This window comes from Alternaria burnsii, assembly GCF_013036055.1.
Source record: "Alternaria burnsii strain CBS107.38 chromosome Unknown 705, whole genome shotgun sequence".
Classification (NCBI taxonomy): domain Eukaryota; kingdom Fungi; phylum Ascomycota; class Dothideomycetes; order Pleosporales; family Pleosporaceae; genus Alternaria; species Alternaria burnsii.
Window position 1 is genome coordinate 617307 of NW_024066107.1, and position 24297 is coordinate 641603.

At 51.5% G+C, this 24297-nt stretch overlaps 12 protein-coding genes across 12 annotated transcripts; 5 read left to right on the top strand and 7 right to left on the bottom strand.

The window, feature by feature from the left end:
• Nucleotide 1: 1 nt before the first annotated feature.
• GT037_000231 (uncharacterized protein) lies at nucleotides 2-1240 on the top strand (the record flags this gene model as incomplete). Its single annotated transcript, XM_038925278.1, has 1 exon — nucleotides 2-1240. One exon carries the CDS (start codon nucleotides 2-4, stop codon nucleotides 1238-1240), a length of 1239 nt encoding a protein of 412 aa, XP_038791134.1.
• Nucleotides 1241-1395: 155 nt separating this feature from the next.
• Nucleotides 1396-2391, bottom strand: GT037_000232 (uncharacterized protein; the record flags this gene model as incomplete). The annotated part of the gene is made up of 1 exon (XM_038925279.1): nucleotides 1396-2391. The coding sequence occupies one exon, from the start codon at nucleotides 2389-2391 to the stop codon at nucleotides 1396-1398; it is 996 nt and encodes a 331-aa protein (XP_038791135.1).
• Nucleotides 2392-3537: 1146 nt separating this feature from the next.
• On the bottom strand, nucleotides 3538-4351 carry GT037_000233 (60s ribosomal protein l13; the record flags this gene model as incomplete). Its single annotated transcript, XM_038925280.1, has 4 exons — nucleotides 3538-3941; nucleotides 3989-4148; nucleotides 4214-4244; nucleotides 4299-4351. The coding sequence occupies 4 exons, from the start codon at nucleotides 4349-4351 to the stop codon at nucleotides 3538-3540; spliced, it is 648 nt and encodes a 215-aa protein (XP_038791136.1).
• Nucleotides 4352-5102: 751 nt separating this feature from the next.
• GT037_000234 (uncharacterized protein) lies at nucleotides 5103-8445 on the bottom strand (the record flags this gene model as incomplete). Its single annotated transcript, XM_038925281.1, has 2 exons — nucleotides 5103-6566; nucleotides 6619-8445. The coding sequence occupies 2 exons, from the start codon at nucleotides 8443-8445 to the stop codon at nucleotides 5103-5105; spliced, it is 3291 nt and encodes a 1096-aa protein (XP_038791137.1).
• A 692-nt stretch (nucleotides 8446-9137) lies between these two features.
• GT037_000235 (uncharacterized protein) lies at nucleotides 9138-10688 on the top strand (the record flags this gene model as incomplete). The annotated part of the gene is made up of 1 exon (XM_038925282.1): nucleotides 9138-10688. One exon carries the CDS (start codon nucleotides 9138-9140, stop codon nucleotides 10686-10688), a length of 1551 nt encoding a protein of 516 aa, XP_038791138.1.
• Nucleotides 10689-11095: 407 nt separating this feature from the next.
• GT037_000236 (uncharacterized protein) lies at nucleotides 11096-12377 on the bottom strand (the record flags this gene model as incomplete). Its single annotated transcript, XM_038925283.1, has 2 exons — nucleotides 11096-12161; nucleotides 12217-12377. Coding segments are annotated over 2 exons (1227 nt in total), but the record flags the coding sequence as incomplete, so codon positions are not given.
• Nucleotides 12378-13269: 892 nt separating this feature from the next.
• On the top strand, nucleotides 13270-14346 carry GT037_000237 (2-nitropropane dioxygenase precursor; the record flags this gene model as incomplete). Its single annotated transcript, XM_038925284.1, has 1 exon — nucleotides 13270-14346. The coding sequence occupies one exon, from the start codon at nucleotides 13270-13272 to the stop codon at nucleotides 14344-14346; it is 1077 nt and encodes a 358-aa protein (XP_038791140.1).
• A 1221-nt stretch (nucleotides 14347-15567) lies between these two features.
• GT037_000238 (uncharacterized protein) lies at nucleotides 15568-16058 on the bottom strand (the record flags this gene model as incomplete). The annotated part of the gene is made up of 2 exons (XM_038925285.1): nucleotides 15568-15729; nucleotides 15783-16058. 2 exons carry the CDS (start codon nucleotides 16056-16058, stop codon nucleotides 15568-15570), a joined length of 438 nt encoding a protein of 145 aa, XP_038791141.1.
• A 1315-nt stretch (nucleotides 16059-17373) lies between these two features.
• GT037_000239 (uncharacterized protein) lies at nucleotides 17374-20076 on the top strand (the record flags this gene model as incomplete). Its single annotated transcript, XM_038925286.1, has 3 exons — nucleotides 17374-17521; nucleotides 17571-18231; nucleotides 19065-20076. 3 exons carry the CDS (start codon nucleotides 17374-17376, stop codon nucleotides 20074-20076), a joined length of 1821 nt encoding a protein of 606 aa, XP_038791142.1.
• Nucleotides 20077-20306: 230 nt separating this feature from the next.
• GT037_000240 (uncharacterized protein) lies at nucleotides 20307-20984 on the bottom strand (the record flags this gene model as incomplete). Its single annotated transcript, XM_038925287.1, has 2 exons — nucleotides 20307-20921; nucleotides 20976-20984. 2 exons carry the CDS (start codon nucleotides 20982-20984, stop codon nucleotides 20307-20309), a joined length of 624 nt encoding a protein of 207 aa, XP_038791143.1.
• Nucleotides 20985-21268: 284 nt separating this feature from the next.
• Nucleotides 21269-22293, top strand: GT037_000241 (dimethylguanosine trna methyltransferase protein; the record flags this gene model as incomplete). Its single annotated transcript, XM_038925288.1, has 2 exons — nucleotides 21269-21494; nucleotides 21551-22293. 2 exons carry the CDS (start codon nucleotides 21269-21271, stop codon nucleotides 22291-22293), a joined length of 969 nt encoding a protein of 322 aa, XP_038791144.1.
• Nucleotides 22294-22389: 96 nt separating this feature from the next.
• On the bottom strand, nucleotides 22390-24216 carry GT037_000242 (alpha-glucosidase-like protein maltase; the record flags this gene model as incomplete). Its single annotated transcript, XM_038925289.1, has 2 exons — nucleotides 22390-23943; nucleotides 24007-24216. The coding sequence occupies 2 exons, from the start codon at nucleotides 24214-24216 to the stop codon at nucleotides 22390-22392; spliced, it is 1764 nt and encodes a 587-aa protein (XP_038791145.1).
• Nucleotides 24217-24297: the final 81 nt, after the last annotated feature.

Below are 24297 nucleotides of genomic sequence, written 5' to 3' on the forward strand. Positions count from 1 at the left end.
CATGGGCAGAGCATCCGACCCTCCACCCAGCTACCGCGACGACCCAGAAGCTGTCTCCCTCCATACCACCCCCGACGACTACACTTACGATGATGCTCCCGAGATCTCCGCTCTCCCTCCCTCTTACACTGACAGCGAGGCCGGAAACAGCACCACCATCACACCAGACATTCCCATCCGCCATGTCCCACCCCCAACTACACGAACCAACCACAACAGTCCGTCTTTCAAGCACGGCAAACCCGTCGTAACCTCCACCATCAACGTCCTAGAACCCCAGTACGACACAAACCCCTCCGAACTCGAATCTGCCGTCCGCTCCTTCGCAAAGGTCGCCCCAGTCCCTCTCGTCTATATAATGGGTACGCACCGCGAGACAGTCAAGAAGGGCGATAAGAAGGAGACCCAGCACATCACCGACTTCCGGCTCGTCATAAACCTGCAGCGCTACCTCCGTCCCAACTTCGATGACAGAGATACTTCAACAATGTTCCTCACAACCGTTGAAAACAGCGAGAAGACGCATCGAGGTACCATCCTCAAATGTAGGGCTCCGGGGTCTACACAAGATATCGAAGTCGGGGGTGCGCCAAAAGCGGGCTTGACGGAATGGTGTCATAGATACTGTGCTTCACCCCGAGCCCTTCGGATTTTCCGGCTGCGGCGTGTGGTGACAGGGCTCGATGAACAACACCTCAAGAATAGGCTTGAGGGAATCATCAGATCCACGAATTATCGTGGGAACATTGCCATCACCTTCCCTGTTGAAGACGAGCATGTCGATTTCTACACAAGCTCGAAAGTGAACACTTGGAGGCTCAAGACGTGGGTGTGTTGGATCTTCTACTTGACCTTTTTGTGGATCTTCAGCTGGCCGGTGCTGTTCTTTGCGACCAAGAGGTATGCTGTCGTAAAGGCTGAGTGGCCATTTTCGAAAGTTGATAGTCAGATGATCAAGGAGTATACGACGGTTAGTGAGGAGGAGTGGGTGAGTCAGTGGCAGGTGGCGATTAGGAGGCTGGTGCTTGATCGTTATGAGGGCGAGGCGAGTGAGGAGATGATGAGGGGGGTCATGGAGAGAGATGCTGATCCGCCTATGCCGGGGACGATTCGGACGGGGCATGCAGGTGTGGATGGCGCGGTAGGGTTTCTGAGTGAGGGCATTAGGGTTGCGAGGGCACTTTCGGGGGGTGAGGGGCTAGGCAGCGGGATGCAGGGTGGATGGGGGTACGATTCGTGATTGCCACTCGGGGTAGGAAGGAGTCGGAGTATTTTCATGACTTGTTCTTCTATAGTCGTTGGCATCCTGTACTCGCCATCATTCAATATATATCTCCTACTATGCTACAGCGTACATCCCATTGTCCTCCACCCAGCATCCTCGTTTAATATCCTCTAATTCCACTCCCAAGCCTCCTCCACAACCCACTCAAAGTCATGAAACTTGACCACTGCACCAACGCCCAACACCTCAGGCCTAAACGCAACCCCACAAGGCACAAACCCATCACCAATCCTAACACTTCTCTTCCACTCCCCCACCTCATCCTCTCCATTCTCCCCATCCTTCCATTCCCACCGCTCAACAGTCGTCTTCTCCCCAGCCATCATAATCCCCTGACAATACTGCCCTAACCGAACAACCACACCCCTCACCCCCGCCGCATCCGCCTGACACCTCATGACAACACAAATCTTACTTCCAGCCTTGTTCGTCGACACAACGTCCTCATCCTTCCACATCTCCTCGTGCGTCTTGACCGCATCCAGCGCAGGATGAAACCCATGCCCCACTTCCAACGTAAGTTGCGGTGCGATAGGATACATGTCTCCTTCATCAACAGGAATATCAGAACTACCAACCGCATACCGAGAATCGACCCAGTGCGTCCAGGTAGAATGCGTAACGTTCTTCCATGTGTCTTCTTCGAGCCGCTTTTTGGATTTCCCGTGATGCGGGCCGCTGGGTGGCAAGGTGATGGGGACGGAAGAGGAGGTGCCGGCAAAGGCCCAGTCTAGTTTCTGAGAGTGTCCTTGATTGGGGTTTGGCTCGGTGGTTTTGAACGACTTGTAGATGCGGATGTCGACAAAAGTGTGGTTGGGGCTTGTTAGTACCACGGTGGATGTAGGCTCGAATTGGTGAGAGGGTAGGTTCAGAGGGTTCCTGTCGGGGAGATGGATCGAGTAGGGAACTTCGGTATTTGGAGGAAGCGGATATGGTAGGAAGTAGATGTACTCGCGCTTGCTGATGTTGGCCGAACTAGGGTCTTTGAGAGTGGGGATGGGACCATGAGATGCAGTCATGATAGTGAAGGAACTATCAGCAGTTTGTGTTGCTTTGCTCGCTTGAGTCGAAGGCGAAGGGTCTTTGCTTCCTGGAAGAGAGGTCATGTTGTCTGTCATGGGCTTTTGAGGCGTGTAGAAGATATCTCTATGACTGTAGATTGATCGATCGCTAAGATCACCCGACACTTCGATCGTTGAAGGCGCTTCGGTGGTTGATTGACTGTGTTGAAGCGAGTCGCTTCTTCTTGGTTGCCGTTATGGTTTTGAGTTTTTCTCCTATTAGAAGAGGAAAGACAAGATGAACAGTTCTGTGGTTGGCCTGGATGGGCTGACCAGGTGTGGAAGCTTAAAGGCGAAAGAGATGATGGTATCTGGAGAAAGAATGAGCAAAAGTATGAATCGAGAAGAATGGGGTTCGAGGCAAAGGAACGTGACTGAGAATTGGCATAGATATGAAGGATACCAGATAGATGATACAACAAAGGTGTCGTACTCAAGATACAAGATTCGCGAGAAGCCTGCCTTTTCGAACGCAACCACGGGTACTTTACTAAGGAAACCGTCGCACTCTATGCGAAGTTTACGCTCGGGGATGCTCGCAACCGATATTGGAACTTTGTTGCGTGGTGAGGTACGTTGTGATAGATGTCGAGGTGGGGTTTACTATTATAGCAACAAGGGCCCCGCTAAGCAGCACCGTCCCTTTATCAAGAAACGATCAGCAACGATCAGATACGGAGTGATTGATGATTTTGATGTAATTCTTGGTGAAGGCCAACTAGCTCAGGGATTGCTGCACCGAGTATTGCAGGAAGATCATGGCCTGACGACTAACACTCTTTGATCTTGTGAGCTGACGTCGTCGCGTCGAGGGCAACGTCAATTGTCATCCAAGTACCGAAATTGAGTAAGTTAATGGCGTTCCAAAAGGATGAACGCAGCCTCGGTCTGCTAGTGACAGCAGACGAGTCACTCACATCACACTGATGATTCGACGAAGCCGTGGTTAGTGGTGTGAACAAGGTTTGGCGGTATGACAAGAGGACGACGACATAAATAACGGGAGGCACGGCTTGCATTTGCAAAACTAGGTATCATTCACATGCTGTCATTTATTTTGACAGACCTAACCATGACGCCGCCCATGCTGGGAAAGCCCACGCTGGGTATACCCATTGTCGAATCGTAATCCTGACTTTTGTATTGTCGTAAGCCATAGCAAAGAACCAAACCACTACTTCAGCGAGTAGCTTATTTCTTCTTGGAGTCAGCCTCCTCAGCCTTGGCCTTGGCGCGCTTCTCCCGGACACCGACAAGGCGGGCCTCAGAGCGGGCGGCACGGAGGGTCTTGTAGGCGTTCTCGGTGGCCTCGTAGTTGCCGATGGGACCCTCCTCGAACTGAGCGACGTTCTTGATGGGCAGAGCAGCGGCGGTAGATTGGACGAGGTTGTCAGCGCTCTTGGCGGCCTTGACGTCCTCGGCGGAGGCGTCACCCTGCTTGGTCTTGCCGTTGCGACGGGGGAAGAGGATGAGGCGCTTCCTGTACTCCTGGAGGCGCTCGACGTTGGCCTTGAGGCCCTCCTCGGAGAGGTTCTGGCGGCGAGGGTCGACGGAGATACCGATGGTACGGGCGAACTTGCGGGGGATACCGGCAGCTGTGATGCATTAGACGCGTTCTGCGCATTTGGAAGATCGGGCATACCCTTCAGCTCAACAAGAGAGAAACCACGGCCGGGACGGACACGGCGGTTGTACTTGACGGTAGGGCAGCGGACGACGGGCCTGAGCTTGTCGACGGGCCTGGGGGCTACCTTCGCAGCCTTGGCAACACGAGCATTGCGTCTGGAGGACTTCTTGCCAGGCTATTGCACTGTCAGATATCTGCACACAGGCGCCACTACTCTCAGCGACGTGAGAGGGGAATTACCTGGTCGAAGTGCACGCGGACGTAGCGTTGCCTGATGCAAGTTAGCACAATGCTTTGAAGTGCCCAATACTCCTATGCCACTCACCAGTCCTTGTGGAAATGGTTCTTCTGGATCTGCTGGTTGTGCTTGATGGCCATTGTGTCGGATTGTCTGCCCTAATCAGCCTTTGTCCTTCGCTCGTGTGGTCTTGGAGAGGCGCGCAGTCTCGATGGCGAATGTGTGCGATTGCGCTCAATCGATTGCGCGCCTTGGATATGGTAAACGTACCGCGATGGCTGACCTGTGGGTTAGTTTTCGTGCGGCTGTCGGAAGGAAATCTCGAAGTTCGACAATTTCGAAGGGCGCCTAGCGTGTGCGAACCGACCCTTCGGCGATACGTTATGCCGGCGTTAGCGTGGTTAAAGCCAAGGCTTGCGTGCAACACCAACAACATTAGTGGGCTACCAGAACTATCCGTAGTCCAGATAACAAGGACTTCGGATGTTGGTCGTATGCGAGATACCACGCGCTGACTACAGTGACTGGATATTTTTAAGTCGCATTCGCAGCTCATGTGTCATTTTGCATGGTACATTCCCTGTCAAGTTAGTCACTCAATACAGTCGCCACGATGAAATTGCAATCATGCTGCTCAGATTTAATGTTGAGACCATCGTCCTGAGAAATATTTTGCTGCATTTACTTCGGAACAAACCATAACTATCAACGAGAAACCCCTAGAGTACCCTTTTGTATCGAGCACATTATGTACACGAAGAGATTATAAAACGCTACAGTGTATCCAAACAAGTCAACCTATACCAGTGCACTCTAGAACAACCCCATACTAACAAGACACGACACGAAAAGAATACCCATACCACAGCCCTAGAGTGTAACAATGAAGAATCAAAAGCTCCCGTCGTCTGCATCGAAGAACTCAGTCGAGGCACTGTCCGCACTCTTCCAACTTTCCCTCGGGATCTTGTCTCGGAGCCATGTCAATACGGCATCCGTACCCTTTTGAAGGACCTGGCGATTAGGCACCCTGAATTTGTTTCCTTCTACCGCAAAGCCTGTCAACGTGCCTTGTAGCATTCCGATACGAGGTTCCAGACGCTCGATATCGTTGTTGTCTAGGTTTACGATCCTGAGATTCTGCAAGCTTTCGGCAGACACTTCGGAGATCTTGTTGTCGGAAGCAAGGAGGGTCGTGAGCGAGGGAAAGCTTACGTGAAGCGTCGGAAGGGTACCAGCGAGACGGTTGATTGATACGTCAAGCGTAACGAGCATAGGCGCTGTGAGGTAGGTTGTGAGGTACGTCAAAGAGTTGATCTTGTTGCTGGCAAGACGGAGATCGCGAAGCTGAGGGAGTTCGATGGGTGCTGAGAGAGGAACTTCAATGCTGTTCCTGGACAGATCCAGTAATGTCAGGTGCTCGAACTGCGCTGTTATAGATGGGATGATGTCGAACTTGTTTCGCTGTAGCTGTAGTTGTCGCAGTCCGCTCGTGAAGACCTCTAGGGTGATCTCGTCCAACTCCAACTCGGACAAATTCTTGTCTGCGAGGTCTGCTGTACCCGACGGTGTAAGCTGCCATTTTGGTTGAGCCTCTTCAGTGACGCCGTTCTCGAAGTCCTCATCCGCATCAGGTGGAAGCTCAGTAGCAGGCAGTCGCGATGCCAGATCGCGCTTTATCTCATCGGTGCCCATAGTCAGGAATTTGCGATCGCGCAGTGGGTTCGCTGCAACTGTAAGATGGTTCAGGTTCTCCATCAAAGCAATCTTTTCGTCAAGTTGAGTAAGATCGTTGCCCGTAAAGTCTGCAGTGCGTAGCTGCTCGAGCGTCGTAAAGCCTTCCGGCAAAGCTGTAAGTTTGTTCTCCCCAACCAAGAGCGTGGTAACGCTAACCCAAGTAAAGACTTCGGGCAACGACTTCAGTCGGTTCGTAGAGATATTGAGCGTCTTGATAGCAGGCAGATCGATCGAGTCCTCATCGCACAAAGATGTCAACGAGTTCTGCGCGACGTTCAATTCCTGTAGGTGAGGCACTGAGTCCAGACTAAGAAGGGCGCCCTCAAGACGGTTCTTCGATGCTTGAAGCTCGATGAGAGTCGCAGAAAAAACTTCGCTGGGAATGGACCGAAGTTGGTTCTCCGACACATTGAGTATCCGCAACTGCGTCAGACGCTGAAAGTCTGCAGGTATACCTGTCAACTTGTTCGACTGCAGTTCAAGAACCTCCAATGCTGTGAGGTTACATAGCGCTGAGGAGAGTTCTCCGCTGAGATGGTTCTCCGCCAGCTTCAGTTCCCGCAAAGTCGGAATTTGAGCGATGACGTCCAACATTTCCATGGGTAGCTTGTTTCGTGACTATCAAAGTTAGCGCTGAGCGATTGTAATTTCTTTCCATGTTGAAACTTACCAGATTCAACTTTGAGAGCTGCGTCAGTCGTCTCAAGCCTACAGGCAGCTCTCGCAGCATGTTACCGTGAAAATCGATGCTCTGTACTCCTCCAAATTGAGGGCCTGCCTCGTCCGAGTCAATCATGTCTTCAACTGATACATCCGGGAACATGCTGTCCGGAAGTATCTCAAGCTCATTGTCTGCAGCTAGGATAGTAGACAGATCTACAACCTCGCCCCAGGCTACTTTGGTATCGTTGGGGTCGTAAATATACATGGAAAGTACGTCGTCAGGAATTTCTTTCAATCCCATCGCGGCGATATTCAAGCGACCGTCTGATCGGGCACTATCAATGCGTCTGCGTAGGACAGACTTGCCACCCTTGGAGCGCTGATTGAAAGGGTCGTCGTCGAGGCCAAAGTCAAAGGTCGCAATCTCGGCAGGGTCAGGTATGATCATGTCGGTAGGCGGTGTATTGTTTCTAGTTGGCTCGGTCTTTTGCTGCTTCGCAGCCGCCCTAGCCTTTGCAATTTGTTCCCTCAGAGCATTAGAAGAGCTTGCTGGCTTGGGGGCTGCTTCGACTGGCGTTTCTTCGACATCTTGCTTCTTCGCAGCTCTTGCTTTCGCAATCTGGTCACGAAGCGCTGTGGAAGAGCTCGGCATCCTTCGGACGGTATCGGGTGTCTTCTTCACAGGGGTGTCACGGGCAGGCGAGGATGTAGCGGTTCCGGGAGGCGATATCGCTTGACCGAAGACATTGTTCAGAGATGGCCGAGGTTTGGGTGTTCGCATGGTGAGACTCTTGCTGTTCGTCAACGGGCGTGGTTTAGGCGTGTTCTGCAAGTTCTGCGCTGGGGCCAATGGCTGTTTCTTGACGGTCGACACCGGTTGCAGGATCGAGGAACGCTTGCTGGGGGTCGCGACAGGTGTGCTGACCTGCGCACTAACGCTTCTCTTTCCAGGTGCAGTCATGGACAGTCTGTTTGAGGGCGCACCAAATCGCTTCGGTGTAGCGGGTATTGGATGCGGGGCACCATCACTGGTGGATGGCCTGCTGCCATTGCTGTTGGACATGGCAGAAGCCGGTCGGACCGGCGGAGCCATGGTGTTGTCGGCATTGAAGAAGCTTGAGCGGCGTCTTCCTTTTCCCGGTGCTGGTGACGATGGCAGGTTAGACAGACTCTCTATCGTCCTTTCTGAGAGCGACGGCCGGCTCTTCCTCTTCTCAGGCTTCACGGGACTGATGAGCCCATCATCGATGGCCGTCTCAACAAGTTCGGGCGAGTGCTCGTTGTCTCGGAACCCTGCCCTCGAACTGGCACGCGAGGAAGCCCTCGAGGCTGACCTGAAGCCTTCCAGGCTCCCCAGTGTATCATCTTCCTTGGCAGGATTTGACGAGGAGACGGGTCGCGAAGCATTCGTCTGACGCGACGGTGGACGGGCGAATGGTCGCTTGAAGACGGGCGCATCGTTGGTAGGCGGGGCGATAGTCGAGGTTCGTCGCGAGCCAAAGCTAGGGATTCCACTCACTCGGCGAGAAGAAGTGGAGGAGGAAGCGACGGATGTCCGGTTGGAGCCCGAATTGGCAGGCGCAGGTGCAGGAGAAGCCGATGATGTCAGGGGGTTGCTGGAGTAGGCGAGCGATGCCCTCGACGACTTCTTCTGTAGAGTCGATGTGGTTGGGCGCGAGATGGACGAGAGAGACGGCTTCTTGCGTAATTGTTCCGTCGAGGCGGGTGCGCGTAGCTGGGAATGGCTGTTGGAAGGCCTGAGTACTGGCAATCTCGAGGCCGGTGCCGGCCTGGGGATGCCAGACGGGCGCGATGCGGACGAGGACGGGTCCATGGCGATGGTGTCGCGCGCTATACGATGCAACGCCTAAGGGCTGGGAAGTCGTTCATGCAGACTGCGCGGCACAGGCGAAACACACGTCCAACCAGAGTAAGGGTCCTCCACTTGTCGCCAGGTTGCTTTTCGACGGGCAATTCTCCGCGCCGGGTGCAGAGGGGCGTCTGAGCGAGCGGGAGGCGACCGTTGCCCCGTGAAACCAGAGGGAGTGTTCATGTTTCCACTACACTGACAGGTCCGGCCTAGCGCCGGTTGGTTGAGCAGGGACGACCGGCGGGTCCTTCCTCCAACGCTCCAACCTCGCTCCACGCGCCTTCCGCACCGACGACATTGTCCCTCCACACACACCCAACACTACCCTCCGCAAGAGCCACGTCTTCTGCAAACACCTGTTCACTTCCGTTTGGACGCTATCACGGTCGCATAACCTCCGCGACTCTTCTTTGGCAAACGCGCATCGACGCGCACCCCTGCTACCACCGCTATCGTCTTCGTCGCCTAGCTAAACCGCGTCACCCACCGCCAACGCTACATACTCAAGCTCTTTGACACCACAATTCCCGCGTATCAGAGTTGGATTGCACAAAGCAAATTTCTTCTCGACCACACGTCATCTTTCCCGACCAGGCACAGCCTCTGCATCTTTCTGATTGTCGCACACTGCTTCGGCCAATTGCGCCTGAGGCAGAATGGATCCACAAGCAATGCACTACCTACCGTCGCAAGACTCATTGATGCCTACCACCGAGAATGCGCAACCTGAAACACCACCAAAGCTTTGTTCTCCGTCGCCCGCTGAGTCGGCAGCACTTGCCATGTCAAAACTCGCGTCCCCAGATCAAGTCAAATTCACCTCCCCCGCACCCCGGACTACGTCTTCTATGACCCCTCCACCCTCTTCCCAGGTCCCTGGTACTCGTGCAGCCATGAGGACGCCTACTCCTCCAACTCCGCAGCTCACATCTCCCCCACCAACCAGCAAGTTGCCTAACCAGCCGTCTGCCTTGACAGACATGGGTGCAGGTCTCTACCCACAAGACCAGGTCAACAGTGCCTCGGCTGAGGAGCTGAGAACCATGGTCAATAACATCTCTAATGCCTTGCGTGACATGCGGCTCTCCGCAGCGCACTACAAACTTCAGTACAATATGGCTGTAATGGAGAGCCAGGAGTCTGCAAGTCGAATGGCTGTCGAGCTAGCTATGGCTCAGCGAGAGCTTGACGTTCTGCAGCAAGCTGAAGAGAAACGCCGAAACAACATGGTGACCCCAGAACAAACCTACCAAGAGTCGGCAAACGCAGCCAATACAGTCATGTTGTCAGAAATGAGCCGCCAGAATCAGATGTTGCAGAGCGAAAATGAGGAGCTTCGCGATATGCTTGAGCAGCAAAAGCGTGTCACCGAGCATCGAGAAGGCGAGCTTGCTAGCCTCCTGGATGAGAATGATCGACTCAAGACGAGGATTCGCAAGAACCGCGATCACATCGCACCCCTTCTTGAGCAGATCGAGCAATCCTCGCCACGATCAAACTATGGAACCCCACATCAGCCAACTCCCAGAAACGTTCTTAACAGAGTGCCACACCTCTCCGAGGAAAGCAGAGGTCCAAACAACTTTGAAGCTCTTCTGTTGGCCGACAAGATGCTGAGCCAGGAGGTAGCTACTGCTCCCACAACGCCCATCAGGCAACATGCTCCCCGATCACGTTTCAGTCACCAGCGAGGCGCACAGTCCATGTCTTCGCTGCCACAAACACCAAACAGAAGAGTTGCGTTCCCCCGCGCCGAAGTGCCCCGCACACCGCCACTTTTTGTCCCAACCAACATTCCGCAATCAGCTCCCCCAGCGCACTACCAGGCTAAGCCATCAAACACGCGTCGTCAAAGTAGCAACTCGACCATTACCGCGTCCAGTGCCGATGAAGAGGAAGCCTTCACTGACCGTGAAGAGGATGAGGTGCCCGAGTCCCAAGCCAGCCAGATGGCAAGAAGTCTCCTGCAAAGAGCACCACCTGCCAAGGGCATGATGTCCGCTCCACCACTAGCTCAACCACCGAACCTCGTGCAAACCAAAATCTTCGGCCAAGTCAAGAAAGGCTCCGGCCTCACTCGTGCAGGCGAATTAAAGCGCGGTCGCATGCCTTCAACAGCGGATCTCCGCACTCAAACAAGTCCGCCCAAGCGCGGACGGCTCGATCAAGGTGTAGGTCTTGGCATTGGCGGCTTGTTGCGCGAGTAGAGAGAACTTGTTCCTGACCATGTGCGGCAGGGAGTTTATCAAGCTTACTAAGTTTACGACGTTTATGATTCTGGCGAACCACTTCAATGAGCGGCGATGATTTGCTTTTTCTTTTCTGTTTAAGGTTTGGATACCCTTCTGGCAAATGCCATTTGAGCACGGCGCTAGCTAGCTGTCGACTTTGAGGTCGGCAGACATTTTATGATTATTCACGGATATTGGTAGAGACTTTTGGATACACCACGAATGGTGATGTGATGATAGTGTTGGATGTTAGTTAGATCAAACTCAATGTATATGCGCATCATCCGCTCATGTGAATGACTGGAATATTCCATCTGAAGGAGAGCTGGTTTTGATGATTCTATCTATTTCTCTTGACTCATGTCAACTTACTTGGCCTTGTATCATACCGCTATCTTCTTGTATCTCCTTTCTTCGCTGCTCTTCTCTATACAATCAATAATCTTGTGCATACCAACCGCTTGTTCAAAGTCGACGAACCCTTCCTCTACACCCCACCCCTTGACAAAGCCTTCATACAACATACCGATATCCTTGGCAAAAGGCGATAAGTCTTTTACTGCCTCAGCATACTCCACATTCACTACCTCCACTGTATCCTTCTCATGATCAAACACCTCAATCTTCTCTCCACCAAGCGCAAGAGTAAGCATAGCAGCGGACGTCAAGCGAATCTCGCCCTTGGTGCCAAAGACCCTCCAGACAAGATTTGGCGAATCCTTGAATCCCTTACCACTCCTTGCTGTCATCGAGATAGGCGCGCCATTGTTCTTGAGAGTACCTTGCAGCATGACGTGATCGGGTGTATCGCGTTGAATCATACGGTTGAAGCTTCCATCTGCGTGCAACAGCTTGGTCCTGGGCCAGCGAGTCGTCAATAGCGCGGAAAGTTCTTCCAAGCCGCCCAACGCATGAAAGACGGGGTCTGCAGTGTGACCAAAGAGGATTGTGAGGAAGTTGCCACCGCTTTCTTTCTTGGTGAAGTATTCGACTGTAGGGGGCTCGACGTCGCCGACCCAACCAAGAGTGAATTCCTGTGTCGAGCTCAGGAGTTCTCCTACAGTTTTGTTCGCTACTAGCTCCTTGATCTTTTGGATATAGGGGTTCGATCGGGATTGCAGCCCGACGATGGTCTTGCTGCCGCTCTTCTGGGCTGCCGTGTACATCTCTGTAGCCTGAGTGAGGTTGGATGCTAGCGGCCATTCAACGTAGACATCCTTGCCTGCCTTGATGACAGGCATCATCAACTGGTGATGCCTATCCACCCGAACCGAGCAGACGACCAGGTCGACATCAGGATCCTTAGCCAGATCCTCAGAGCTACCATAGGCCTTGACGCTGGACGGTAGATTGTAACGCTGAGCTGCTGTTTGCGCCGACTTCACACTTGAGTTACAGAGAGCTAATATCTCGTAATGTGGCGAGGCGAGTAGGTACGGTAGATGTGCGCTAAGTGTAGGTGTTAGTCTGGCTCAAACAGATACTCGAAAGGTAGTGTATGTACCTTGCGGCCCAACTATCTCCTGGACTGGCGGAGACATTGGTGGTGACGGAACTGAGACCAATAAGTCCTACTTTAATAACCATTTTGTTTGGATCGAGGTTGATTTGCTTTTCGTCCAAGATTGTAGTGTCGTCTGATGAAGATGGCTCGGGAAAGTCTATCCTGCGGCCAATATATAAGTAGCAGGAAGGACGCGGAGTGTTCGTCCGGTTCCAAGCTGTGCACGGATAGTATCCATAGCCAATATTTGGTGCGCGACATTTGTTGAACAAATCTCTACATTGGTTTCAATTGGCATTTGCGTTGTACCCAAAATGCGGAGTTGCGTCCATACTGACTCCGCGGGTCAGGCCAACCAGGGTAAAATCCTACGCCTTCTGACTCTCTGACATTTCTGACATGCTAGCGCAACGACGGGGCATATAGGTTCTATCTTGACTACTCTCGACACTCCATTGCCCAAGCTCCTTCTGATTTCTCATCGTCACAGTTCTGACTATTACTCTCGAATTGCGGACGAAATCGGAAGGAGAGAGATCGGGAGGATTTCGTTCGGTCCGCTCTGTCTCTGACGCGACTGTCACATCTGAATACCGTTATCTCTGGGCCTGGCTTCATCCATACTCACAAGGACGACTGCGCGATATTAGCTTGGTAGGTACGGATGCTCGACCGAGTGCTGGAGGTAAAAGTAGGCCCGTGCCCCTCGCGAGTCATCTGAACGCGCCCTTGACGCGAGAGCGCTCCTCTCATCGTGTGCTTTGACGTAACCAAAACGCGCTGAACACACTTTCTCCGTGGAGAAGTCGCAAAGTCTCCAAGCATTGGTAGGAACTGCAAAGTCCTAAGACACCCAATCCGTAATATGTGGTCTTTGGTAAAGCTTGGAACAGTGGTGTACGAAGCTAATTCGTACATCAGAGTTCCTACGTAGGCACTGCGCTTACCGGTCTTCACGTTACGACCATGAACCTCGCTTCATGACTATAAATGATATCCGCACTCGATTCTTCGTAACAATAGAGCGTGGATATGAATCCAATACGCAACGCGATGACTTCAGGCAGGATGCGCACGAAGCTTACCAATGCCTTCCCTTGGATCGCCTCTCCTTTCATCGTCGGCGCACCAATGCGCGTCATGGCTGGTCCCCGCTTAGCTCTTGAAGTGTCCAAAGCTGGTGGTTTAGGTTTCATTGGCCCCGGTGCTAAGCCTGAAGATACAGCTAAAGATCTTAAAACGGTACGCGAAATGCTGAGCGAGACTCCAAGGTCTTTCTTTCCAGACTCATATCAATGTGGGAAGACACTGCCGCTGGGTGTAGGATTCCAGCTCTGGAACGGAGATCTTCAGTCAGCAACCAAAGCAGTAGGAGAGTATCATCCTTGCGCTGCATGGCTGTTCGCTCCTCGAAGGGGACAAGACGAGCTGGACGAATGGACAGCCAGCCTTCGTGAGGCGTCGCCTGGTATTCACATATGGATCCAGACTGGTACCCTGAAAGAGAGTGTAGAGGCTGCGAATAGCGCTCACCAACCAGACGTACTGGTGATCCAAGGTGTGGAAGCCGGTGGTCATGGAAGGGCAATAGACGGCATGGGCATCATGACTCTCTTCCCCGAAGTCGCAGATCAAGTTCGCGATTCAAGAATATCATTGATAGCCGCTGGAGGAATCGCTGATGGCCGCGGTATCGCTGCTGCACTTGCTCTTGGATCTCATGGCGTGGCTATGGGTACACGCTTCCTCGCATCTACCGAAGCCCGCATCAGCAAAGGCTATCAGAACGAAGTTGTACGCGCTACGGACGGTGCTCAAAGCACGACCAAAACGATGCTGTACAACCATCTACGAGGCACTATGGGCTGGCCCGAGCAGTATAGCCCCCGCGGCATTACGAATAAAAGCTGGCATGATCACCAAGCGGGTGTCTCGTTTGAGGAGCTGAAGAAACTTCATGACGAAGCTGAGAAGTCGGGAGATGCTGGGTGGGGACCAGAGGGAAGACTAGCTACATATGCCGGGGCTGCAGTCGGCCTGGTGCATAGTGTCGAGGATGCTGGAAGTCTGGTGAAGCGCCTGCAAGACGAGGCAAGAGCAATTATCGGAAGTCTGCATGAGATTTTATAAATCGCCCGGATGATTCCACTAGCACTTTCATCAAGCGTACGAGCTATGTTTCTGCTGGTCGGTCACCGTTCGAATCGAAGCCAAACCATCCTTGTCTGCCATCAGCCCCTGTTCCCCGATCTGGTTGCTGCGTCACTATCACTGTCATTGCGGTATCGTTGTCCGTTCCTGCTGGGACGATCCTGTCCATAATCTTCCTAGCGCATATCGTAGCCCAGTCTGGATTACCTTCGGGTGATATGACCGCTGCTGATGGTCAGTATCAAATCCGCGTTCATTTATGTGGATGGCTTACTACGTGTCGAATCAAGTTTGTTTTTCGACACACAATCCCCAAGTAAACCGACTAGCACTTCTTCCCTGATGGACCTTCTCCAGGCGTGGGTTCTGCCATTGGCGTCATCAATTCTCCCGTTCCAATAAGTTGCTGTTCTCTCGCCAAGTTCCCGATTACTCACTATGATGAGACAGGATGTCAGCACAAATTCTAGAGTTATGAGCATAGTCAGATCTACTTACTCTCACCGGGATATATCTTATCCGAGTCGCCCACGTAACGCCTGATCACATTTATAAATGAGTGACTTACTGATTCATCGTGACCGAGCTGTAAGAGTCTGGCGACGACATAGTCAAGCTGCTTCTCTGTTAGTTCGTGGATGAATGCTGCAGTACGAGCGGAACCGAAACATGGGTGTCTACTGATTTTTCTGCCTTTCGTCAGGCTGAGGAGTGTGTCAGCATACACTGTAATGCGCTCAGTGCTAAGGGCAGATTCATATGGATGAGTTGTCGTCATATTCAAGTGCGCGGTCCGGTCAAGTGGAAGAATGAGACTAAGACTGAGACTGAACATACTAATAGCTTCTTGGATGCGAGAAGTTTGTCTAGGCTTGCTATAGCAACAGCACGATAAGATAGAATTGCCACGCACCCTTGCATATCGAATCATTTCGCAAGCAGCAAATGTATCAAGGCAATCACCTAGGCGGCAAACAGCCTTAATCAGGTCGGGGTTAATAAAGATAGCAGTCTTGCATCCGAACAGGGCTGGCATTTGATTCGGTTTCCACAGCGTCTCGCAGCACAACACGAAGATTTCATAAGTTTTCACTGGGAGCAATGTTGCTGGAGGAGCGCAAAATCGTGATTATCATGTTTGAGATTGACCCTTCTATCATTCCGATACTTACGGCGATCATGTCCGATAGTATCGAGAGTTTAGTAGGGATGAGCGTAATTCTTTGCCTTCCAAGACTTTTCTGCCTCAGAATCCGTTGGCGGGGGATCGATGCCTTGAACACGCCACAGGTCCCGCGGAGTCTCTGAGATATGCATTTCCCAGTCAAGCTCCTTTCTGTCGAGTATGTATGGACGAAGAGTCTGCGTATGAAGTTAGAGTGTTCTGCGTGACACAGCGCATGCCAGCCATATACCTCGTTAATCTTGTCCATCCATCCAGTACGCCATGCTCGACCTTCTGCAGTGTCTGGACTTGGCATTGCCCGTGCAATCTGTTCTACGACAACACGAACAAAATTCGTCTTTGATTCTAGACCAACCCATACATTCCCCTCTTTGCAATCGACAAAGATGACATCGACGTAAAAGACTGGTAGGACATCATAATGTTTCGTTATTGCGGCGGCAATATCTCTCTTCTGATCAAGAGTGAAGGTGTCGGGATGGGCGTAGATTCTCCAGAGAGGCATTGTAATTGGAAGTTGGCTGTTTGGCGAAGGACAGCTTTCTGCTTGAGTAGATAGGAGAAGTTCAGATGCTTTATATATTGTTTCGCAGGTTTCTCGAGCGAATAGGCACCTAGCTGTGATTCACTTGCAGTACATATTGTTTCGACAAAAGCGTGATCCTTGAACACGATTAGTCCTGGGTAAACTGGTAGAATGCCTTGTGGCTGATTAGTGATTGACTCGATCGCTCCGAGCCTCGCCCTCCGGTCTCGTACGTAAGGGTGAGGGGATAATGGTTTAGACAGTCGAATCATGGGAAACAGGATTATGCTAGTAGCCGAGTTTTGTGCTACTGGAATTGTCGTGAAGCTATGCGCTGTCTGCAGATCAAGAGTGGCAGGCGGAGGTTCTCCCGTTGCTCTGTCGCCACGTATTGCGATCATCATAAGTTATAGCATCATTTGAGGACTTTGTGGTATTATCTAAGTAGGTTGTTAGATATACACATTCATATGCTTTGGCTTTAAGCCTTAGTCGAGCATATAGTTCGTCATTACGGAACTGGTGATTTTCAATATTGCATTTGCACGAACGCTGGAGCCTAAGTCTCCTGCTTTGTTGCTGCGCGGTGTTTACTGGATTCTGAGGACTTGATAGTCCCGGTTGAGAAAGGAGGGTCTACTCAGTTGCCCCATCACATAACGGCTGAACATCTGTCTGCGATGACGTAAAATTCAAGGGTAGCATCAGCCTAGCGGCTACACAAACTACGTGAAGTCCACACTCGCTTTGGACCTTACGGCCGTAAAACCTTACGCTACGCATGATCTGCGTACTCCACATGTAACTAAGCCGTCTTCAGCGGTTGCTACTTGCTGCGACTATCTTAATGGGGAAGCCTAGAAATTGCCTAGTCGGAAGACGCGCTTCAATAAATAGGTTAGAAAATGCTACGAGGCTTGAGTGAGAAGCAAACCTGGGTGGTAAAGTTGATAGGATGATTAGCGTTTGACTAGAGCATGTTTACTCCTTTGGTAAGAGCTGTTGTCACGGCGGTAAGTTTGATAGCACGCCTCTATGCTAACCTTGAAGACCAATTTTAGAGTCAGGTGTTCTCTTGCCATACCATCCTTGTGTAACGGGTGGTGGTTCGGAGTCGAGATTGTATTACCTGTGAGATGCGATGTTATCCAACTAGAGAGAGCAATGAGATGGAACTTCGATGTTCCTGCACAGATCACCCCGTTAGCGTGTACATCACGTGATCGTGCGGCGGTCGTGGGTCCGATCAATGACACGGGCATCTGAGCACATCACACAGCATGCAGCTTGCAGTATGAGTGATACCGATCGGATCGACGGTCTACTGGGTGATCTACAGCGATTGACTGAGGCAGGCCGTGATCGCATATTGGGTTTTCTGCCGCAACAGGACCTCATTGCGCTTCTCAAGGTCGCTCTTCGAGAACGAGACCAGGATCGAGGTTGGTCCGACCACCACGATCCCAAACATATGTCAACTAACACTCTCAGAAAACGTTGCCATTCAGACTCAGTCGAATCAAAACCCTCATGCTGAGCCCACCGTACATGTTGCACGCGAAGAGCCTAGCAATGTGACCAATCGAGCACACACCGCGGTGACTCTGCGGAACCATAAACGACCCAGAACTGATAGTTCTCCGACCGAAGTCGTCGGGAACAACTTGAACGCAGTGGCAGTCAAGCAAGAGCATGAGACGATTGATCTTGTTAGTGACGACGAGTGGGAAAATTCCAATATTGTTGTTCAGCCAAACAATCCAATAAAACGAGAGGAGTCTCCACCAGTACAACCTGGTGGCAGAGTTGGCAGTGTCTCGGCCCCAAAGATATCACCCGACCTTGAAAGGACACAGACCACTGAACCTCCAGAGGCACAAACTAGCTCTGGGAGTAGCAGTCGTAACAGCCTGGCCGCATCATCTCGTCAGTCCTCAGCAGTGCAAGATGGTATCGGAGGCAATGGTTATGGCATGCTTCTACCATCTCATCCTGTTGGAGAAGGTTCGACACAAGCCCGTTTCGCCCATACTACTGCAGCGGACTACCATGGACATCTCAATCTACCTGTATGCCTTCTTATCCGGGGGGTTGATGGGAAACAGGTCTACAAGACCTTTATGGAACTACCAAACGACGTTCGACAAGACATGTACTGCCGGTTTGCAGAGTTATGGAGGTCACAGCCATGGGTACTTGATAACTATGAGAAATTGTTGCAAAATCCCGAGCACTACATGACCATGCCTGCATGTATCCAGTCCTTGGTCGTTTCGAGAAATAGTCGTCTTAGTAGTAGGTCTCTTTATTATATAGGTGGCAGTCTTAAGGAGACAGCGGACGACCAGTGCATAACAGGTGGTTATCCTTGTGCACACTTTGTCAAACGGGCCGACGGCACAATAAATATATGCTTCGTGCCCCTGCCCCCAGGGAGGCGGGTGGGCAAGGTCTGGACTGAGCTCAGCTATTGGATAGAGTAAGCACGCCGACCATAATGAACTGTACCTTGCTGACGAGCCAGTGTAAATAATCGGCGTTCTTCAACCCCTTTGCGGTGGCAAATCCACAAGACCAACGAAGATCTTGAGAGACGGGTAAAATAGCTGGACAAGCAGAGGGGTTCTATACGATGAACGTTGAGAGGCGAAGACAATGCCTCAAGCCTATCTGCGCATGTGAGGTAGTAATCAGAGATTCAAAGAATAGAAGAAAACCTACTGGCCATCCAGCTTTGCCGGCCTGTGCCTACATATAGTCGAGAATGGCATCGTCCTGTGACGAAGTGCGTTGTCTCCAAAAACTTCTCTCATCTTTGTAGGGAAGGTGAGGTGAGTGACCGTTGGTTGACCGCTTCCTCTTTAGGATCCGATGCCAAGGTTGCCTAACTGTCGACAAACGCATTCCAAACAACATTGTCTCTCAGTCACTCGCCCTACCGCTTACCTCTCTCTACCAACTGTGATATACTGATCCGTCGTGGAGAGTACTTGATCGTCTTCGGTCACATAAATGCAGCATGGACATCAACACCGACACCGATGGCCTAGTGAAGGCTTTGCTGAGATTGGACGAAGCGGACCGCGGCAATATTGTGGAACATCTCCCTCCCAGAAAAGTGAAGAATGCCTTCTTACTTCTCCTTCGCGAGATAGCTGGACTTCCAAGTACGTCCGACATTACCACTTTCGGTGGGCTTGCTAACACGATCCTGCTTGTTGTAGTTCTGCAAGAGCAACCGCTCGCTTATGATCCACTGGCTATGCATCCTGTGTCCGCGCACGAACCGGTCTTTACATCCAATAAGCGGAGTAACTCTACAGCGATATCCAACAACTCGAAGCGAGCAAGAATCGATGCAACTGTAGCTCAGAACGCCAACCAGCCTGTGGCGCAAATCATAGTAAAGAAAGAGGAGGATATCATCGAGATCACTAGCGAGGCAAGAGATGCGGAAGCCGAGACTGATGTTCGAGCAAAAGCGGAAGATCTACAAGAACCGGCAGACCTGGCAGTGTACTTGCGGATTCCCAACTTGTCGGGCCCTGATACGTTGAAAGATATGAACGACCTACCCATCCCAGTCCGAGTCGAGCTTGAGCGACGTTTTAAAGAGATGTGCTTGACCGGCAAGAAGAGGGCTAAAAGATACGCAAAACTTACTCACGACCCGGCAAGAAGTGTGGAGAGAAGGTGCTGCATTCATAGTCGTCGCGATGAGCCTGTCAGCGACCAGTATAGTCAAGGCGGTGAGCCCAGAAGGACTGCGGATGACGCATGCATTCACCACCGCCGACCTTGCGCTTACGTTACTACACACGAAGACAAGTACATCATCTACCTGGTGCCTTTACCTGAAGGTCTCCGAAAGAGCACGGACTGGAAACAGATTGATTATTGGGTAAAGCCACTATGCACTGCAGTTCAAGACTATGTGGAGGGATTGGAAGAGACTAGAAAGACTCCCTATTACTTAAGATCGCAGAGAAGGATCTAATGATTGAGTCCGGGGTATTAGGAGACAAGAAGCAGCTGAAAAAACGAACTTCGTAGAACGACTGTAATACACTTACAAATCTCCCAACTGCCATGAGTATGGACTGTGTGCCGACTCCTTGAACGCCGGCGCTATGCAATATGAGGAACTCTCGACTACTGTGATACCTGCTCGTTGCACGAGTGCAGTAGCAGTGTCAGGGTTAGAATGAGAACAATGAACACCCCTTATCAAACGGCATCCACAGCCATCCATTCGCCGCTCCATATGCCATCCGTCTTGCACCCCGGACAGCTCGCATGATCGCATCCAGTTGGCTTTGTGAAGTCGTACTCTTCCCAAGTAATCTCTTCGCCCTCTTCGTCATTTGCCATGACGACGTCCTCTTCTTTCTTAGCATCGGCGTCCACGACAGGCATTGCAGTAGCAGCAGCAGCAGCAGCAGGAACTTCTACGCTATCTACGACCTTCTTTGTCTCCTCCCCAGTCTTGCCACTCACATCCTCGTAACCACCTTCCTTCCCACTAACAGCCACACCAACCTTCTTAAACCTGCCTCCTGCAGCACCCGCAGCACCACCTCCACCGATCTTGGTAAACCGACTTCCAACACCAGGTTTCTTATTCGCGTTCTCGACATCGATACTGCGCATCTCTAAACCCTGCTTTGGCTTGCTACTTTCGGTTTCGTTTGAAGCAGTGAGCTTCTTCATATCGGCGAGACGTTGGCGGTGGTTGTGGTCGTAGGAGCGGAGATGGTTCTCGTAATCGAGTTGGCGCGGGTAGCCTTTGTCGCATATTGTGCAGTTGAACAGGCGGACTGCCGCCGGTAAAGGGTTATTCCGCTACGCATTGTGTCAATGGACGCACGAGGAAGAGTGAGTAGGATGAATACGTACTGGAGGCATGGTCGCGTTGATGTATGATGTGCTCCAGTCCTTAAATGTGTTACTGGCGCGCTACACCCACAGACGTAGCGGTTTCTAAGCGAGTCGGTAGAATGTGGGGTTGCGGGGTTGTAAAGTCGCGTCGTTGTGGTGATAGAACGTTTGGTGTTGCGGCTCAACTGCACGCGCCTCGGTCCAACAAAGCCCCACTTATTTCTCTCACCGAATCAACGTCATTCAATGTCTCAGCAACGTAGCGTTTCTCTAACCACTGCAATCTGCACCACCACGACGCAGAGTACAAGATGGAGATCAATCCAGATCTACCGCCGGTAGAGGATGAAGAGATGGGCGTCATGGGCCTTACACAAGTCGACCCTTCGCCGGTCGAAGACACACCGATGGAGTTCAGAGAAAAAGACTATTTCCCCGAACAGGAACGACCTGAGAAGGAAACAGAGGAGATGAGAGGAATTCGAAGGATGAACACATTGGGATTGCGGTTGGGTGATCATGGAACAGCTTGGTGGCGTACGTATCCTTACTGCCATGAGGTCGAGGGATGCAATGCTGACGTTGCTCTGTAGTTCTCCGCATACAAAAGTATTCTTCCTACACCTTCACAGCCTTCGCCGCCCTCCACATAACAAACGTCTCCATAATACCGCTTGCCACGCGCTCTGTCCTCGAATCGAATCGCTACCTTTTGCTCACACGACCATACTACCAATCTGCCCTCACCGAACCCCTCCTCGTTGGTCTTCCCCTCGTTGCACATGTCACGTCTGGAATCGCACTACGGCTATGGAGAAGGAGACAGGCTCTTAAGAAATACGGTGCAGAGACACGAACCGACAAGCGCACAATTCCATGGCCACAACTGAGTGGGACGAGTGCGTTGGGCTACGCTTTGGTACCTTTTGCTAGCTTTCATGTCTGGACTACTCGTATCCTGCCGCTATACGCACACGGAGATTCGTCCTTGATCAACCTCCAATACATTTCTCACGGCTTCGCACTACACCCAGCCGTTTCGTTTACTGGTTTCACAGCACTCGTAGGAATTGGCGTATGGCATTTCGTCTGGGGTGCGGCCAAATGGTTGGGCTGGGCACCAAGCCAAGTTAAGATGACAGAAGAGGACCGGGCGTTAGTCAGGAAGAGGAGATGGTATACCATCAACGGGATTAGTGCGGCTCTCACGGCATTGTGGCTAGCGGGCGGCTTGGGTGTTGTTGGAAGAGACGGCAAGATGGTGGGCTGGGTAGGCAAGGAATACGACGAACTATACAAGTATCTTCCAATTGTTGGAAAATGGGTGGGACAATAGAAGGAAAGTAGCATGCGAGTTTTGCATTGTAGTATACCCTTGATAGCGCATCGACAAAGTCTACAAGTTCTCGCCAACATACTTGACACCGCCCTTTCAGTAGTCGATGTAGATCCTGCCCTCAAGCGGTCGCAGCACAGAGTCCATCGCCTTCCCGTACGAGCTCACAAGCAGCCTCAAGCCCTCGAAATCGTACTCTATTCGCTGTCCTTTCGTTGTGAAGTTGAGCACCACAAGCGCTGTCTTCTCCTCAAACCTCTTCTTGTAGATAAACATCTCCGTCCCCTCTGTATCCACCAGTTCGAACGACCCATATACAAAAACGTCTTTGTGTTCTTTCCTCAATCTGAGCGCGCGCTTGTAAAACGAAAGCACACTGTCCGCACCCTTCTCTTGCGCTGCAGCATTGATGGCAGGATACTCGTCATGCACCCTCATCCACGGCTCACCCGTTGAAAACCCACTATTTACGCTTTCGTCCCACTGGAAAGGTAATCTCGCATGATCTCTAGCCATGAGCTGCAACCCACGCTTAATCCTCTCTTTACGCGTAGGATCTGTACCGTTATCTGCTAACCTCACGGCTTCAGCCCAGTAATTCTGACTTTCGACATCCTTGTACTCTTCGCTCACATCCCAAGAAGCCGGAGCGTTAATCATGCCGATTTCTTGGCCTTGATAGAGGAATAGTGACCCAGTCTGACCGATCAACCACAAAGCAAGTAGCTTGCCACTCTTCTCCCGCCACTCTGGAGCATCATTGGCGAAACGCGATATACTCCGGCCATTGTCGTGATTCTCGTTAAAGACGGTCGTCCATGCGTCGGTTCCCTCAATGAAGCACTGCCACTTCTCTACTATGCGCTTCATATCCGGTAGTTCCCACTTAGCAAAATCGTACTTGTCGTTGCAGCCTGGAGGACCTTGGCCTAGATGTGTAATGTCAAACTGGAAAACCATATCTAGCTCCTTTTGCGCTGCGCTAACGTACGGGATAACTGACTCAGGGTCTGGACACATGGACAGTTCACCTACTGTTACGACGGGCTGGCCGTCATAGGTCCTGTAATGGGAAAGGACGTTGTAATTAATCTCCTTGATGAACTCGTGAATCCGAGGCCCATTGCACCACATTTGAGCGGCAGGTTGGATGTCACTGGTAGGATCCGTGACGGGTGCATCGGCGAAGGGAAAGACTTTGGAGTACTTGTTTACCGTGTCTACTCGGAACCCATCGATGCCTTTGTCGAGCCAGAAGCGCATTGCCGAGTCGTAAATTGCTTTCCTACAGTCTTCGTTTTCCCAGTTCAGGTCTGGTTGGGATTTGTCATAGAGGTGGAGATAGTATTCTTCTGTGTGCTCATCCCAAGTCCAGGTTCCGCCGGCGAAGTATGAACGGTAGTTGGTAGGCGGCATGCGATTCCCTTGCTCATCGTACCGCGCAGGTTGCCAGAAATACCAGTTTCTTTTTGGATTGGTTTTTGAACTTCGACTTTCCTTGAACCAGGCGTGCTGATCGCTAGTGTGATTCACGACCAGGTCAAGAATGATCTTCATATGATTTTCATGGCAAGCTTTGATGAGCTTCTCGACATCTTGCACTGTGCCGTATGGTGCATATACGCCTTCATAATCAGAAACATCGTAGCCCTAATATTGTGGTGTATGAGTTAGTACAAACTTCATATGTATCTCATACACCAGAGTTCTTACCATGTCGATCTGAGGGGAGTCAAACATGGGCGACAGCCACACTACATCGACACCGAGAGATGCGATATAGTTGATTTTTTCGAGTATACCAGGAACATCTCCCCAGCCATCCCCATTGCTATCCTTGAATGACGCGGGATAGATCTGGTAGAATGTTGCTTCTTTCCACCAAACCCGTTTATGATATGAAAGGTCTACATGTGGTGACATGTTAGTATGATAGAAGAGAGCTCGCTATCTGTGCTAAGTTTAAGATGACTTTGAGCCAGAAAGGTGTGAAATGAAGAAGAA